Source organism: Carcharodon carcharias, chromosome 25 (genome assembly GCF_017639515.1).
Source record: "Carcharodon carcharias isolate sCarCar2 chromosome 25, sCarCar2.pri, whole genome shotgun sequence".
Classification (NCBI taxonomy): domain Eukaryota; kingdom Metazoa; phylum Chordata; class Chondrichthyes; order Lamniformes; family Lamnidae; genus Carcharodon; species Carcharodon carcharias.
Genome location: NC_054491.1, coordinates 21,084,442 through 21,101,248, shown reverse-complemented (window position 1 = coordinate 21,101,248; position 16,807 = coordinate 21,084,442). Strand labels below are relative to the sequence as shown.

The following is a 16,807-nucleotide window of genomic DNA, read 5'->3' as shown; positions in this document are numbered from 1 at the left end:
GGGGCAGTCCCTGTCGTAAACTTTCCATGGTTCTTTGGAATATGGCGCGAGCTGAAGATATGTCAAAAGGTAAATGGCTGTATTGATACAACCCCTTGTGTGTATTAATGGTGACAAATTTCTGGGATGCCTTCTCTAATTCCAATTGTTGGTAGGCATGACTTCATTTAGGCAGTTCCACCTGGCAGATTAGGGTACGAGTCTTCAATTTTAGGTATGGGGTGTCCATCACATTTTGACATTTTGTTGACTGTTAATTTGTAGTCCCCACAAATTTGAATGCTTCGGTCAGGTTTGAGAACAGGTACAATTGGTGCTTCCCACTCTGAAAACTGCACTGGTTATAACACTTGCAGTTTTTCTAATCTGTCCATTTCGGTGTCTTGTCTTAATGAATCTTGGTTTTTTCTATGGATCTACATGAATTTTTGCTTGTAGCCCCTCAATTGTTCCAAGTTCGTCCTTGAAAACTGAGGCATATCTTTGTAGTAGCTCTGATAGCACATTGGTTCTCAGTTGGAAGATTTCAGTCCATTCCAAATGAATTTCTTTCAGTCAGTTTCGTCCGGGGAGACTAGGTCCCATGTCTGCTATTACTGTCAAGGCTAATCTCACTGTTTGACCTCCATAATGTACTTTACATATGCCCTTGATTTGTATGTCCTCTCCTGTGTAAGTTTAAAATTTGTCACCAGTTTCTTCTAAAGTTAGTTTACCTTCCCCATGATTCAGGTATGTAAAAGTATGCTCATCAATCACCGTAGTGGCTGCTCTGGTATCCACCTCCATTTGGATAGGCTTCTCATTCACTCTCATAGTTACAGATATAATGAACCGATATCAGAATCTATTACTTCAGGTTTTTCAACGCTGTTAATCTCATTGGGTTATTGCTTTTGTCTGGAAGTCGGCCTGATTCTATTTTCACAATGTCTCGTGAGGTGTTCATTTCAATGACAGAAAAAGCATTTGATCTTTTTAAACTATGGTTCATTACAAGGTTGTCTGCTCCTACCTCTGTTTACTACTAAGACATGTTTTTGCTAATAATTTATCTCTTTCAATTTGTCTGCTAGCGATGGCTGCTTCCCGCTTCTGAGTAAAGCTTTGCAGTTTTGCACTCTTTTTGGCTGAGGCTCCCTGCCCAATGTGGAGGACAGCACCATTTTGTGCTCCCTGTATGGCTTTTGAGTCTCGCACTGCACTTTCCATTGCCAGAGTGATTTCCAATTCCTTCTGAAAATCGAAATTTGTTTCAGACAGTAATCTCTTTTGAATCACATTTTTGTTTATACCACGCACCAAACAATCTCTCAGCATATCATTGATAGATGTACCAAACTCGCAATATTCAGTTAATTGTTTCAGACTTGCCACGTAGCAAGCAACTGTCTCCCCCGCAGCTCTATTCCTTCAGTTAAATTTGAACTGTTGCATCATCATGGACGGCTTGCGCTGGTAATGATTCTTTACGAGGTTCACTCAGTCATCAAAACTTCGAATCTGGAGCACTGGGTGCCAACAAATTTTGAATTAATCCATATGCCTCACTCCCACATGTGGTCAGAAGAATCATGTGCCTCTTCTTCCCCCCACAATGTCGTTTGCCTGGAAGAAGAACACGAGGTGTTCAACATACTGAGATCCGTCATCCGAGATTGGATTGAAAGGCTCCACTCTTCCAGATTGCGGCACGCTCCGAGGGGATTACTTCGACGATCAGGAAGGGAATTTTCCTTTCTTGCTTTTCACTCTTGTCACCAGTTTGTTGGATCCAGTGCCCTAGTTAGTTGAGGCTAAAGGATCCGGGCTGCACGCTTGTTTCGAGATGACCAGGTTGGTACCAAGAAAGGGAAGATCTATGGACCGTTATTAGAACAAACACATTCTATTTATTTATAAAAGGAACTCAGCAGCTACACTTGTGCGCTTACACCTCAAACTCTGTCTTCTCTCTTCAGACTCTAACTCGAGACTTCTCTACAGAGGTAGCCTGCGCTACTCTGCTATTGGGTATCAAGATCATGTGATCTTACATTACAGCATTTGACTTAAAAGTTATATTACACATCAGATTACTACATTGGGCTTGATATTTCTGTGTAATTCTCAGTTACCTCTGAAGTATCTCGGAGCTTTCTTGCTTTCAACAGTAACAACTTGTATTTATCAATGCCTTTAACATAGTCAACAAAATTAACATTGCACTTCACAGGGCAATTATCTGACAGAGTTTGACTTCAAAGGACATAACGAGATATTAGGAAATGCTTGGTCAAGGAGGTAGTTTTAAAGATTGTCTTAAAGGAGGAGACAGAGGTGAAGAGAGTTGGGGAGGGAATTCCAGAGCTTGGAGCCTCTACAGTTGAAGGTGTGGATACCAATGGTGGAGCGATTAAATTCGGCAACATGCAAGAGGCCAGAATTGGAGGAGCGTAGAGACCTCGGACAGTTGAGGGGCTCGAGGAGGTTACAGAGATAGGGAGGGGTGATTTGAAAATAAGAATGAGAATTTTAAAATTGAAGTGTTGCTGGACAGAGAGGTCAGTGTGGATCAGTGAACACGTGAGGGAGATGGGTGAACGGGACTTGGTGCCAGTTAGGACATGGGCAGCAGACATTTGAATAAAGACACTGAAAAAATTAGAAATGAATAGGCCTGGAGGATTGAAAATGACAGATTTTCGAGCTGCTGCCTCACTGGGTGATGTTCCTCAAATCAGAACATTGAGATCTGTTGGTATCAGCAACTCGAGATATTGACAAGTTATTGGAAAGTCGGAGATAAATTCACGGGGTGACATGTTGGAAAACAGTGCAGTGCTGAGTTTTTCCAGCTTTCTTTTGTTGTTCTTTCAGGCAATTGGTGCATTTGGTGCTGTCGCTCTGTCTTTGACTCCCACACTCTGAGTGTAGCTCCCCATGGATTGAGGGTTCACTGGGTTCACCCACTGTATCCTACTTCCATCAACAAGAAAAAACCAAATCACCTCCTGCAACAACCCCCCCCCCCCCCCACCGACCCCCCAACCCGAGCAAGTTGTCTTCGGTGAACTAACGGGTGATCTGTCTGCTTTCACTTTCAGAGAAGTGATTCTAAAATATTACGAATACCTCAAGATCAACTTCAGCCAGGAATTCTCAGACCATGGATTGGGGATGGTCAGTAGGATATGTGACCTCATCCACAAAGTACAAAGACAGGTTTGTGACAACATGAGTAAAGTGGGGGAAAAAAAATCACCATTCAAACTTTATATTCCTTTGATGATTTATAGAGCAAATGTGATGGGGGGTTTTGAAAGAGTAAATAAGGAGAATCTGTTTCCACTGGCAGGAGGGTCAATAATCAGGGGAACCAGAGTTAAGATAATTGCCAAAAGAACCAGAGGGAGATGAGGAGAATTATTTTTTTATGCAGCATGTTGTTGTGATCGGGAATGCGTTGCCTGAAACGGCACTGGGAGGGGATTCAATAACAACTTTCAAAAGGAGAATTCGATACACACTTAAAGGGGAACAATTAACAGGACCATGGGGAAAGAGCAGAGGAGTGGGACTAATTGGATAGAATCTTTCAAAGAGCCGGCACAGGCACAATCTACGGACTATCCATTATTATCCCATTGCTGATTGTGGGATCTTACTGTGCACAAATTGGCAGCTGCATTTCCTATGTTACAACAATGACTACTCTTCAAAAATATTTAGTTGACAGTTAAGCTGTTTGGGATATTCTGCGGTAATGAAAGGTGCTATATAAATGCAAGTTCTTTTCACACTAACCATCAAATGTTAAGCTTGCGCCTGCTGTATAGAATTCCTTGACTGGTTCTTTGGGTGGAATGACAAGGGGACAGGTGAAGCTGTACCTCAGGCATAGATACACGAGGTCAGAATGCACCCCGGACAGGAGATCTCTGGGTGGAACTGCACCCCAGGCCGGGGACCTGTGGGTGGAACTGCACCCCAGGCCGGGGACCTGTGGGGGGAACTGCACCCCAGGCCGGGGACCTGTGGGTGGAACTGCACCCCAGGCCGGGGACCTGTGGGTGGAACTGCACCCCAGGCCGGGGACCTGTGGGTGGAACTGCACCCGGAGAAACTCAGAAGTTTGAGGATAGTGAAGCCGAGAAGAATTTCCTTCCATTCAGGAATCCTGTCGACCAGTAGATGGAGTTGGTGCATTTTCTATCCCTGTGGTCATGTCGTGATGAGCAACAGAAAGCTGCTACAAAGTGCAAGATACAATCCTGGATTGTTACATTTCCTTTAACTTTTACTTCTGTTTATTTTTTTCTCTATGTGCTATCGAGGCAGTGTTGTAGTTTGGAATGTGGGTGTTGGATTTGGGATCCTGACCTTTCTCCTTTACCTGCTGCATCCTGGTCATCCCCCTCTCACTTTGACCTTTGGCTCTGTGCTCCAGGGGAGGTCAGTCACATCAGCGGCCTGCTCCAGCTCGTAAGCCTGACAGCTGTGGATGAAGGGTGATCTTGTCAACAATAAAAACCTGCATTTATATAACACCTCTGATGTCCAAAGCACTTCACAGGAACTATTATCAAAATAAATATAATGTTAAACCGTACAGAGATATTGGGACTGGTTAGAAAATGTTTGGTCAAAGAGGTACATTTTAAGGAGCATCTTGAAGGAAGAGAGAGTGGTTTAACATCTCGGCAGCTGAACGCATGACTGCCAGTGGTGGAGCAAAGGAAATTTGGGTTGCTCAAGAGGCCAGAATTGGAGGAGTGCAGAAATGTTGGAGGATTGTAGGGCTGAAGGAAGCCACAGACATATATAGGGACGAGGCCTTGAGGGATTTGAATCCAAGAATGAGGATTTTAAAATTAAGACATCGCTGGATCAGGGCCAGTGTAGGTTAGCGAGCACAGGAGTGATAGATGAATGGGACTTGCTGCCAGTCAGGATATGGGAGGAAATAACTTGGAAAGAAAATGTTCCTCTTCTTCTAAAGGGAAACTGTTCTGTTATGATATGGCCGGTGGTATTTGACCAAATCCCAAAGGGAAACTTAGCCACGCTATCCCAACGATTTTGCAATTTGTATTTATTACGAGAATGTTTGTTCATCGAAGTCAGAAGTAATGAGTCCACTACCAGTTTAGAGATTTTAAAGATTAATTTAAAACACTTGTTCAGAAAAGAAAACGTAAACACACAAGACCAGTGTTACACAGCTACTTTTAGTTTTATAACAGTTCTCACAAGATTTCTACTTAACTAAACTCTCCACTATACAACCCTTTCAAGCAACATTCTCAAATAGATTCTTAATCTATAAAACATCCAGCAATATTAACACACGCACCCAAAGTTGCTATAAGGGAGTTATTTCACAACTGCTTTCTCCCTCTCACTTGACAATGGAACTCCAAAGGCTTTTAACGAAACCTTGGTTACTGGAACAGCAAACTTCCCCAAGTGGCTAGAGGCTTTTCTCACAAGTCTGTTTCACACAGAGCACCTTTCAAGATCTCACATGGTCATGCCACACACAACTTTCCATCTTTATTTAAATATATTTCCTTCCTTTTGATCTGTAAATCCCATTGTTTCAACCTTTCTTTGGTAATTACTTTTCCCAGAATATTAAAATATTTCATGTTGTCATTATGGCCAGCACTTGCGGGAAAAATACATTTCATAACTTTGCCTTATTTATCTTGCCAGTTGTAAACATCTTATCATGTCCCTTTGAAAATCAAACAACCTCTCAATTTGTCTAAAAATGTAAATTCCATTCACACATTACCTGCTGAGACTTCATCCTAGTTTACCCATCACCATTTCAAATGGTTGTTTTACACCTTTTCCCTTTTGATGATTTCAAACCTTGCAGCCTGACTGTCTGGAGATTAATTAAGCTACATGTACACACGCACAGACACACATTGTCACCATAAGCCCGCTTTAAAGCATCCCATAGTAATATTAAGAGAAAAATTGATCTTTCCTTCACAGTTCAGTTTGGATTATTGTATTGAAGGGTGATCTCTTCCCTTTGACCCTGTTCACCAGAAGGTGACTAAAGTTACTTGCACTTTGGAATGGTCTGTTTCAATTCTAAATAGCCTCCACCAGGTGACCTGGTCAAGATCAGGAACTCTGCACAAAGGGCCCTTAGAGTTCAGTTTGAACCAATGATTTTATTTTTTAAAGACCTGCCTCCTACCTATGCATGGACTATTTGATAGTAAAGAGGAAGACTGGTTTACCACCATCTCCCACACCACCCATCCCAGTTCAGTCTGTGTTTGTTTGTTGGTTCCAAATGCCACTCAAATGATAGCAATTTGCTCTTTGTAAAAGCAACTTTCACTGTCTCATCAAAGTGTGCGGGAATGTGCATAAAACCCTCTTCGGTTCAGATTGAGCCATTTTAGGAAGTGGATGGTGATCAGGAATACTCAACTTGGATTATACATCCAGAAAGAGAGTTTTTCTGCTATTAGTTATCTCTAACATGGTTACTCACATTCTACACACATCATCCAGTTAATCATCCTCTCCTCAAAGAAATTCTTTTTACACCTCTCCAAAACTTGTCCATTTCCTGTACTGCTTGCCGACCTACACTGGTTCCTCCAAAGCCTCAAATTAAAAATTCTCACCCTCGTATTTAAATTCCTTCATGGTCTCCCCTTCCTCAATATCTTCATCTTCTCCAGACTGAATTCTCTCCTTTCCTCCAGCTCTTGTCTATTGTGCACCTTCCCCTCCACCCCATCCTCAGCCATCCACCCTCTTGAATTCCATCTGAGTTCATTCTACCATTTCATTTGTGCTTCTTCCTTAAAGTCTCTCCTTAAACCCAACATGTTGGCTAAGCTGAGTGCCACAACACCTCATTGTTCCTCCTCACACTTCAGGTTCATTTTTGTCTGATTAATGCTTCTCTGAAGCTCTTTAGGACTTCATTTTAACAATTAAGGCACCAAATAAATGCAAGTTAGTGTTGTAAATTTGTCTTCCCTGTTTGCCCTGCTGTCAAGTTCTGAATTGAAGTAATATTGTAATTTTGCTTTCTTAAATTTTGCTGAAATTCCACCTCTCAATCATTGTCAGGCGCAGCCTTCCAAGAAACTGGACCCCAAAATTCCTCCTAACTCAATCCTCTGCTGGCAAGGATCAGCCTCCTGGTTCCTCGCCACAATTGTCTCTATGGCTCTAGTGTCTGCCTCTCCCTTGTGTCCAGGGGATCAAGACTGTTAAAGGTTGGAATGACAAAGTGAAGACTAACTTGTGGATTTTTTAAACACAGCTCAATCAGAATGAAAAATCCTAATCCAGGGAACTCCATTGGGATCAGTGATGGATCTAACTCACAGTGAAGGAGCAAAGAAAAGATACAGCCGCTCCACAAAGACCTTTTTAATCATTTATTTTTTAATGTCCATTGGACTCTCCACCAGGAACATTCTCAGTGCTTTACGTTATAAAGAAGCTTATAATTTACTCATGCTGGACTGCAAGTTCCCTTTAATCTGTGTAAATATCTATATATTTATACAATCTGAGATGTACAACACACCCTCCTTGTAAGTCTGCGGTTATCCCAAAGATTCCCAAAGTGTCTAAAATATTTATGTATTTGTTTTGAATTTAATATATTCTATTTATATCTATCAACTATTTATAAAGAACGTAAATTTAAAGAAAAAGGATTGTATCCCACTTTGACCTTGTGTGAAGATCAGATATCTCCCATCAGATCTCCTGCTCTACAGTGTACACTTGACTAAGGTCAGCCCCAGCTGTGTTGCTCTCACAGTTAAATAGCCGGCTGCCCTCTGTGTCTTTTGAGGGGAGAAAGATTGCCTCAAAATTCTTAAAAGTATTAAATCTCAAATGTTTTAAATAACCAAGGCCCAAAGCACTTTCACAGCCAATGAAGTACTTTTGAAGTGTAGCCACTATTGTAATGTAGGAAATGCAGCAATGAAATAACTGATTAGATAATCTGTTTTTAGTGAAACTAACTGTTGCACTGAATATAGGGAATGATGAGCCTGTGAAAGGGACCTGTTTTTGTCTGAAGTGCTGTAGAGACAAGGAGATAAATGGTTTTTCCCTTGTGTTATTTGCTGGGTTGGAATGTGTGTGTCTGTCCCCGCCCCCCCCCCCCCCCCCCCCCCCCCCCCCCCCCTCATTGTGTTATTTTGTCACTATGGCCTTCATCAATTGTTTAACATTCCATCAGTTGCTAAAGCCACTTTTGACGAGGTTCTGGACGCTCGGTTTGTTAATCCGTGGTCTTTCCAAATCTGCTGCTGGTTAAGGTAGTTGGGTTTAGTAACGTGAAACTAGCCTTGGAATCCAAACTAAATGAGCCCATTGCTTAAAACGTGCAGCAGGGGCAGAATTACTTCCCCATGAATTGTATTCTCTCACCATCACAATTAACTTGAGATGCTTTTTCCCTCTTCTCCCTCAATCAGCTCTTGTTAAAGGTACAACTTCCATAGACACTGCCGGCTCCCTCTCTTAAACAAGTGTGGTTTGAACCCTGTACTTTTTAGCTCTTTCAAAGAGCCAGCATAGACATGAAGGGCTGAATAGCCTCTTTCTGGGCTGTATGATTCTATGACATTCATTTAAACATTTAATTACATGCTTTATAATGTACAGGAAATTTTTAAAAACCAACAGATAGTGCTTTTGTAGATGAGACCACTCAAATCAATTTACCCGAATTAGACAGCTGATTTCAAAACTTGCACCTGCATTGTAAGAAAGATTCATGTTTTTTTAAAAAGCAGTCGGAAAATCTGACCCCTACTTAGGAGTCATCTCGTGTTTCATGCCCCACAGTAAGAAGCAAAAGGTTAAAGTTACTGTTACAGCCATTGTGATTAACGAATTTGTTTCTTGTTCTGGTAAGTTAGAATTTCCCTCTTAAATATAGTGACAAATCATGAACATGATGGGCTGAATAACCTCCTTTTGTGCTCCTATGACTCTGTAAATCCTGGATGTGAAATTTAACTTTGTACAATTAAATAAAAATGCATCTTAAAGTCTTAAATTAATTGCTGCAATCAGTTTTTAAAGATTTTTTCCCTAACAAAGCTTTTATTCCTTCACTTGAGGATTTCCCTTGCAATAGTTTAGTCTTCCACTGCTCCATTCTCACATTCCTCAATCTGTGTGTGGGTGGAAATGAGCTTTCTGCTCTCTGAAAGTTCCAGCTGCGAAAAAAGAATCATCAATTTGCAAAGAGCCAGAGCCAATTGATTGCAAATTGCCCTGGATCTGTGGTCGTGAGGCAGGATTTTCCAAGCCTGCGAGCAGATAAATGTTTCGCAGCTTTTACACTGAACGTGAGGACCCCCTGCAGCTAGGGTCAGGATTTTTGCAGTGTTACAGTATAGTGGCCATTCCTGGGCCCTTTCACTATCGAGAAGCCCCATGCACAGTCTCCAAAATTCTCCCCACAGCTAAGGCAGGATTTTCCAAGCCTGCCAGCAGATAAATGTTTCGCTGATTTTACACAACGCAAATACCAGTAAAATATTGGAGTTAACGGCTAGTTTCTCCCAGCATTCCAATGCTCACTGCTTGCCATCCTAATGTCTTCTGATACCTTTTAACGATGTTGCTTGGCAGGTTATTCTAGATTAACAATTTAGATTTGCACACAAGAGCTTTCACATAATTTAAGTTGATTGGCTAAAGAGGAGGATGGGAGATGAGCCTTTTTATGCTTATGATCTGAAATGAGAGGCTGGGTGAAGCAGATTTAACAATAACTCACAAATGGAAATTGGAATAAATACTAAAAAGTGAAAAATTTGAATGGCTAAAGGGAAAGAACAGAGGAGTGGGACATGATGGAAAGCCCTTCCAAAGATCCAGTACAGGCTGAATGACCTCCAATGCTGTAGGATTTTTACGACTTCAATTTCTGAATGCAGATAGCCTTTAACTACCAGACATTATTGTCTGTGACTACAGGAGTCACAGCATTTTCACAAACTTAGAAAGAAGGAGTAGGAGAAAGAGAAAAAAGTGTAAATTTACTCCCAACTTGAAACATCCATTAACCTCCGCAGTTCTCTCACCATTCAAGCATAAAAGGAAACGATTATCTGTTACTTCTGACTGACCTGTGTAATAAATTGTAGTTTTCGGGATAACTTGTTAAAAGGTGCCTTGCAATAAACAAATCCGCAGAGCATCACAGCAGACTGGGTGAAACAGCAGATATTTGAGAAGCTGTGAAATCATCCCAGGAAACCTCGGCAATAGAGGGAATTGCGTTTGCCAAGTTCTGAAATTCAGGACAGCCGAAGACTCTGAACAAAGGCCTCCTTCTCTTACTTCCCGCCACAGATCGAGAGACTCAGGCATCAAGCCATTGAGTCAGAAGCCACCTCACAAGCCTGTGAAAAGTTTGATTTTTACTTTATAAAACAAATTTGAAATGGAAACCATTCTCTCCAGAAAAATGCAGCCTGGCAAAGCGTCTGAGTGAAAACAAGAATAATTTTAAATGCTTAGCGTGCGTTTTATTCCAAGGGGGAGGGTTGGCTGCAAGTTTATTTTCCACTTTCCTATCATTGTAAAAATGCTTTAAACTTTACAATTTTCTCCTCATTTGATTGAAGGTCACTGGGAGGCTGAGATAGTCAGACCTCACCTGCATTGTGGATTCACCTCTACAGGGAACTTGCACTGATCCCAGGGACACCTCAGGATGCAGAAACTATCTGGTAGGAAAACTGTACCAGTTATTGCTTGAACATTTCCAGAAGCATATTTTTTGAAAAAGATTTGTGTGTTTACTGAGAAAGTTTCTTTATAATTAAGAGTAAGAGGTAGATATGCTCACAACCATTTGCAAGTGTAACAGCTCCTCTAGACCTAATTTGATTTGATTCCCTAGTTTTAGAAAAATGTTCAGCTTTGGATTTTGCAGTGAAGGAGTTTTCAGCCTTCCCTTAAAAGTAAGATTTGTATTTATATAGCACTTGTGTAGCGCTTGACATCACCGCTGGATGAGTCAAAGTGCTTTATAGCCAATGGAGTGCTTTTTGAAGTGTTGCCATTGGCTGTTCCTTGATGTGAGGATGACGACTACTCAGGGTCCTGGGTTTCTGCCCTGGGTCTTCGTGTGACTGAACAGGCCAATTCTCGACCCACTGAACTTTGGGCACATGGGGCAGGATGTCCCACATCACAGTGGGACCTTTCCTTTTTGAAGCATAGTTGCTGTTGTAAGATGTGAACACATTGGAGAGATTGCAGAAGAGGTTTACCACAATGGTCCCAGGTGCGAGAAACTTCAGCAGTGAGAATAGATTGGAGAGGTTGGGACTGTTCTCCTTGGGGAGAGGAAGGCTAAGAGGAGATTTGATAGGGAGGTTCAACATCATGAGGGTGCTGGATAGAGGAGGTGGGGAGAAGCTGTCCCCACTCGTAAAATGATCAAGAACGAGTGGGCACAGATTTAAAGTGTTTTGCCAAAGCAGCAAATGTGACGTGAGAAAAAGCTTTTTCACCCAGCGAGCGGTTGGGGTCTGGAATGCGCTGCCTGGAAGTGTGGTGGAGGCAGGTTCAATCGAGGCATTCAAGAGGCCATTAAATGATTATTTGAATAGAAACAATGTGCAGGGGTGCGGGGAAAAGGCAGGGCAATGGCAATAGGTCATAATGCTCGTTTGGAGAGCCTGTGCAGACACGATGGGCCGAATGGCCTCCTTCTGTGTCATTAAAGTTCTGTGATTCTGTGAAGTTAGGAAATGTGGCAACTAATTTTGCGCACAGTGAACAGCGATGTGTTAATGACAAAACAATCTGTTTTTATGATGATGTTTGAGGAAATATTGGCTAGTACACTGGGGATAATTCCCTTTCTCTTCAAAATAATGCCATGGGATCTTTTACATCCACCAGTGCAGGTGGTTTAAAACCTCATCAATTGACAATTGGACATTTAACAGCACTTTCAGGTGATCTGTGTGATGCTGATTCACAATGCCATGTTCTCTGTACCTTGACAGCTTTCCACTTGCCACTTGGGCAGGATCCGAGCTGGAGAATCTGCTGGCAGCTTCCATGATTCACATAGAAGTAGCTCTTCGCTCTGAGGATCATAGTCTCAAGTCCTACTCCATAAGACGTAGGAGCAGAAGTAGGCCATTCAGCCCATCAAGTCTGCTCCGCCATTCAATGAGATTATGGCTGATCTGATAATCCTCAACTCCACTTTCCTGCCTTTTCCCATAACCCTTGATTCCTTGACTGATTAAAAATCTGTCTGTCTCAGACTTGAATATACTTAACAACCCAGCCTCTACAGCCCTCTGTGGTAAAGAATTCCACAGATTGACTACCCTCTGAGAGAAGAAATTCCTTCTCATCTCTGTTTAAGTGGGCACCCCCTTACCCTGAGATTATGTCCTCTGGTCCTGGACTCTCCCACAAGGGGGAACAACCTCTCGGCATATACCCTGTCAAGCCCCCAAAGAATCTTATATCTTTCAATAATGTCGCCTCTCATTCTTCTAAACTCCAATGAATACAGACCCAACCTACTCAACCGCTCCTCATAAGAAAATCCTTCCATACCTGGAATCAACCTAGTGAACCTTCTCTGGACTGCCTCCAATGCCAGTGCATCTTTCCTTAGATAAGGGGATCAAAACAGTATTCTAGGTGTGGTCTAACTAGTGCTTTGTATAGTTTTAGCAAGACTTCCCTATTTTTATACTCCCCTTTGAAATAAAGGCCAACATTCCATTTGCCTTCTCTATTACCTGTTGAACTTGTATGTTAGCTTTTTGGGCTTCGTGCACAAGGACCCCCAAATCCCTCTGTGCTGCAGCCTTCTGCAGTCTTTCTCCATTTAAATAATATTCAGCTCCTCCATTCTTCCTGCCAAAGTGCATAACCTATATTTTCCTACATTATATTCCATCTGCCACTTTTTTGCCCACTCACTTCACTTGTCTATATCCCTCAGTGGACTCCTTGTGTCATCCTCACCACTTGCCTTCCCACCTATTTTTATATCATCCACAAACTTGGCAATAATACATTCGCTTCTCTCATCTAAGGCATACATATATACTATAAGTAATTGTGGCCCCAGCACTGATCCCTGTGGCACCCCACTAGTTACAGGTTGCCATACTGAAAATGCTCCCTTTATCCCAGCTCTCTGGCCTCTATTAGTTAGTCAATCCTCTATCCATGCTAATATACTTCCCCCAGCACCCTGGGCTCATTTCTTATTAAGTAGCCTTACGTGCGGCACCTTATCGAACATCTTTTGGAAATCCAAATATATTACACCTACTGCTTCCCCTTTATCTATCCTGCTAGTTACCTGCTCAAAGAATTCTAATAAATTGGTCAGGCATGATTTCCCCTTCATGGAGCCATGCTGAAGCTGCTTTATTTTATTATATATTTCTAAATGCTCTGCTATTACAGCCTTTATGATAGACTTTAACATTTTCCCAATGACAGATGTTAAGCTAACTGGCCTATAGTTACCTATTTTTTGTCTCCCTCTCTTTTTGAATAAGGGTGTTACATTGGCAGTTTTCCAATCCTCTGGGACTTTTCCAGAATCTAAGGATTCTTGGAAGATTACTACCAGTGCATCCACTATCTCTGTAGCTACTTCCTTTTAATGTCCTGGGATGCAACCCATCAGGTCCAAGGAACATATCAGCCTTTAGCCCCATTTGTTTTCCTAGTACTTTTTCTCTAATGATAATTATTATATTTATTTCCTACCCTCCTGTTTTGCCCCTTGATTACTTAGTATTTCTGGAATGATATTAGTGCCTTCTACCATGAAGATTGAAGCAAAGTATTTATTCAACTACTCTGCCATTCCCTGGTTCCCCATTGTTATTTCCCCAGCCTCATTATGTAAGGGGCCTATGTCCACTTTCGTTTCTCTCTTCATTTTTATATATTTAAAGAAGCTCTCGCTATCTGTTTTTATATTACTTGCTAGTTAACCCTCAAAGTTTATTTTCTCTTTTTTTGCTCATCTTTTGTTGGTTTTTAAAACTTTCCCAATCCTCTGGTTTAACACTATTGTCGCATTGTATGCCTTTTCTTTTAATTTGATACTATCCTTAACTTCCTTGGTTAACCATGGATGGTTTGTCCCCTTCCTTGAATCCTTCTTCCTCACTGGGATATACCTTTGTTGTGAGTCATGAGCTATTTTCTTAAATGTCTGCTATTGTTCATCAACCGTTTTTCTGCTAAAATCCTGGACTTGAGTACAAAATTCTAGGCTGATGCCTCAGTGCAGTACTGAGGGAGTGCTGCACTGTCGGAGGTGCTGTTTTGTGGATGCAACTTTGAATTGAGGCCTTATCTGATGTCTTAGGTGGACATTTAAGATCCTGAGGATTTTGAAGAAGAGCGGTGGCATTGTCCCTAGTGTCCTGGCCAATATTTATCCCTGAACCAAAATCACTAAAACAGATTCTCTGGTCATTTTCTCGTTGCTGTCTGTGGGAGCTTGCTGTGCACAAATTGGCTGCCACATTTCCTACATTACAGCAGCGACTACACTTCAAAAATATTTCATTATCTGGGAAGTGTTTCAGGACATCCTGAAGGCATGAAAGGCACGATATAAAAACAAGACGTTTCTTTTTAATCAATTGCAACAGATGTTGAGTGAATTGTAATTTGCTATGTCTTGGATGCTAATTTGTAAAATGCATATTGTAAACTAAGGAAAGGGTAATTGAAGAAGTAACTACATCACACGTTGATGTTACTCTCCTGTGGAGCATGATTTAGTCACTCATTTGAAAGATTCAGAGAAAATAAATTGGGCTCCTTTTTGGAGATTGTCTATCTTCTGAAGTCATTTGAATCTTGTGGGCTTGTGAAGCTATTAGTGGAACAGGCTGGAGGGGCAGAATGGGCTATTGAAAAAGCGAGTATGAGAAATGACTGGTATAAAAGGAATCCAAAACTCTTTTAAGGCATATAAGTAGTAAAATGGTGATAAAAGGAAGAATGCGGCCAATTAGGGACCAAAATGGAATTTACACATGGAGGCAGGAGGAATGATTGAGGTAGACAGGGTCAATCAAGGTTTCTAAAAGAGAATTGGATCATTGTATGCAAAGTAAAAAAGTTCACGGCTACAGGGAAAAGCCAGGGGAATGACTCTAGACTTCCTCCTTTGGAGGCTAGCACAGAGATGATGGGCTGGATGGCTTCCTTCTGTGCTGTAACCAAACTATGATTCTATTTCTGTTTCTATCACAGTTAAGTCTGTAGAGTGGACCATCACATGATGCTGGAGGAGCTGTTTTGGTTGCCACTCTGCTTACTATCCAGTGACTGGAAATTGATTTTGACGATAGTGTGAATAGGACAATAGCAAATCAGCAGCCTGTTCACACCCAGTTAATAGAAAAGAAAATTGGATGGAGTGTGAAACAGGATTTTGATGTGCTGTCATCGAGGAGAAATTACAGCCGCTATGTGTCTGGGTGGCGTACTCAAGTTTTGTGATCCATCAGACAAGGACAGGGTCAAGAGATGTGGGAGGAAACACAAATCAAGGAAAATGTCAAATATTCCATGTAGTCTGCTGTCACAGACTGCACTGGAGGTTGCCCAATAATTGCCAACATTAATCATCTCAGGTTTTGGGAGACTAGTGTTACGACCGGTCCCCAGGCGAGGTTCCCCCAAATTGTTATGCTCCTGGATGAGGAGGGATGAACTAGCTCCCTTTCTTTACTCAACTCCCTCAGTTGGTCGCAACAAGGTGAATTTAAGACCATAAGACATAGGAACAGAAGTAGGCCATTCGGTCCATTGAGCCTGCTCCACCATTCAATGAGATCATGGCTGACCTGATGATCCTCAACTCCACTTTCCTGCCTTTTCCCCATAACCCTTGATTCCCTTACTGATTAAAAATCTGTCTATCTCCGCCTTGAATGTACTTAACGACTCAGCCTCTACAGCCCTCAGTGGTAAAGAATTCCACAGATTCAATATCCTCTGAGAGAAGAAATTCCTCCCCATCACTGTTTTAAATGGGTGACCCCTTATTCTGTGATTATACCCTCTGGTCCTAGGTTCTCCCAAAAGTGGAAACAACCTCTCAGCATCTACCCTGTCAAGCCACCTAAGAATCTTATGTTTCAACAAGACCGCCACTCATTCTTCTATTTTCCAGTGAGTATAGGCCCAACCTGCTCAACCTCTCTTCATAAGAAAATCTCTCTATATCCAGGATTGACCTAGTGAGCCTTCTCTGGACTGCCTCCAGTGCCAGTATATCTTCCCTTAGATATGGGGACCAAAATTGTTCATAGTATTCTAGCTGTGGTCTAACTAGCGCCTTGTATAGTTTTAGCAAGACTTCCCTGTTTTTATATTCCATTCCCTTTGAAATAAAGGCCAACATTCCATTTGCCTTCCCTATTACCTGTTGAACTTGTATGTTAGCTTTTCTGGGATTCATGCACAAGGACCCCTAAATCCCTCTGTGCTGAAGCCTTGTGCAGTCTTTCTCCATTTAAATAATATTCAGATCCTCCCTTCCTGCCAAAGTGCATAAAAAGGATCCCTTCCCTCGTGGATACATTTTCCAGTCCAAATGTTTTAAAAGGAGCCAATTTAACCAGGCTGTCTTGAGTCAAAGAAAGAGTGATTTTATTAGTTACTAAACATGAGAAAAAATAATGAAAATGCAGCACACATACACACAGATTAGAAATGAGAAATTGAGTCCAAAAATACCATTGAAAAGAAATGTATAAATCAGTCCTTTGGC

At 41.7% G+C, this 16,807-nt stretch overlaps 1 protein-coding gene across 7 annotated transcripts in view; it reads left to right on the top strand.

Moving 5' to 3' along the window:
- The window catches only part of LOC121269647, a 52,223-nt gene extending 41,509 nt beyond the window's left edge, over window positions 1-10,714 (top strand). For 2 of the 7 annotated variants that reach the window (XM_041174408.1, XM_041174410.1), the window contains 2 exons: window positions 3,087-3,204; window positions 10,635-10,714. In XM_041174408.1, coding sequence (XP_041030342.1) covers window positions 3,087-3,204; window positions 10,635-10,655 — 139 coding nt within the window. In that variant the 3' untranslated portion in view covers window positions 10,656-10,714. Of the gene's footprint in view, window positions 1-3,086; window positions 3,205-7,092; window positions 8,113-10,634 lie in introns of those variants that run through there. The other 5 variants (XM_041174407.1, XM_041174409.1, XM_041174405.1 and 2 more) reach the window with 3 other exon arrangements.
- The last annotated feature ends 6,093 nt before the right edge of the window (window positions 10,715-16,807 follow it).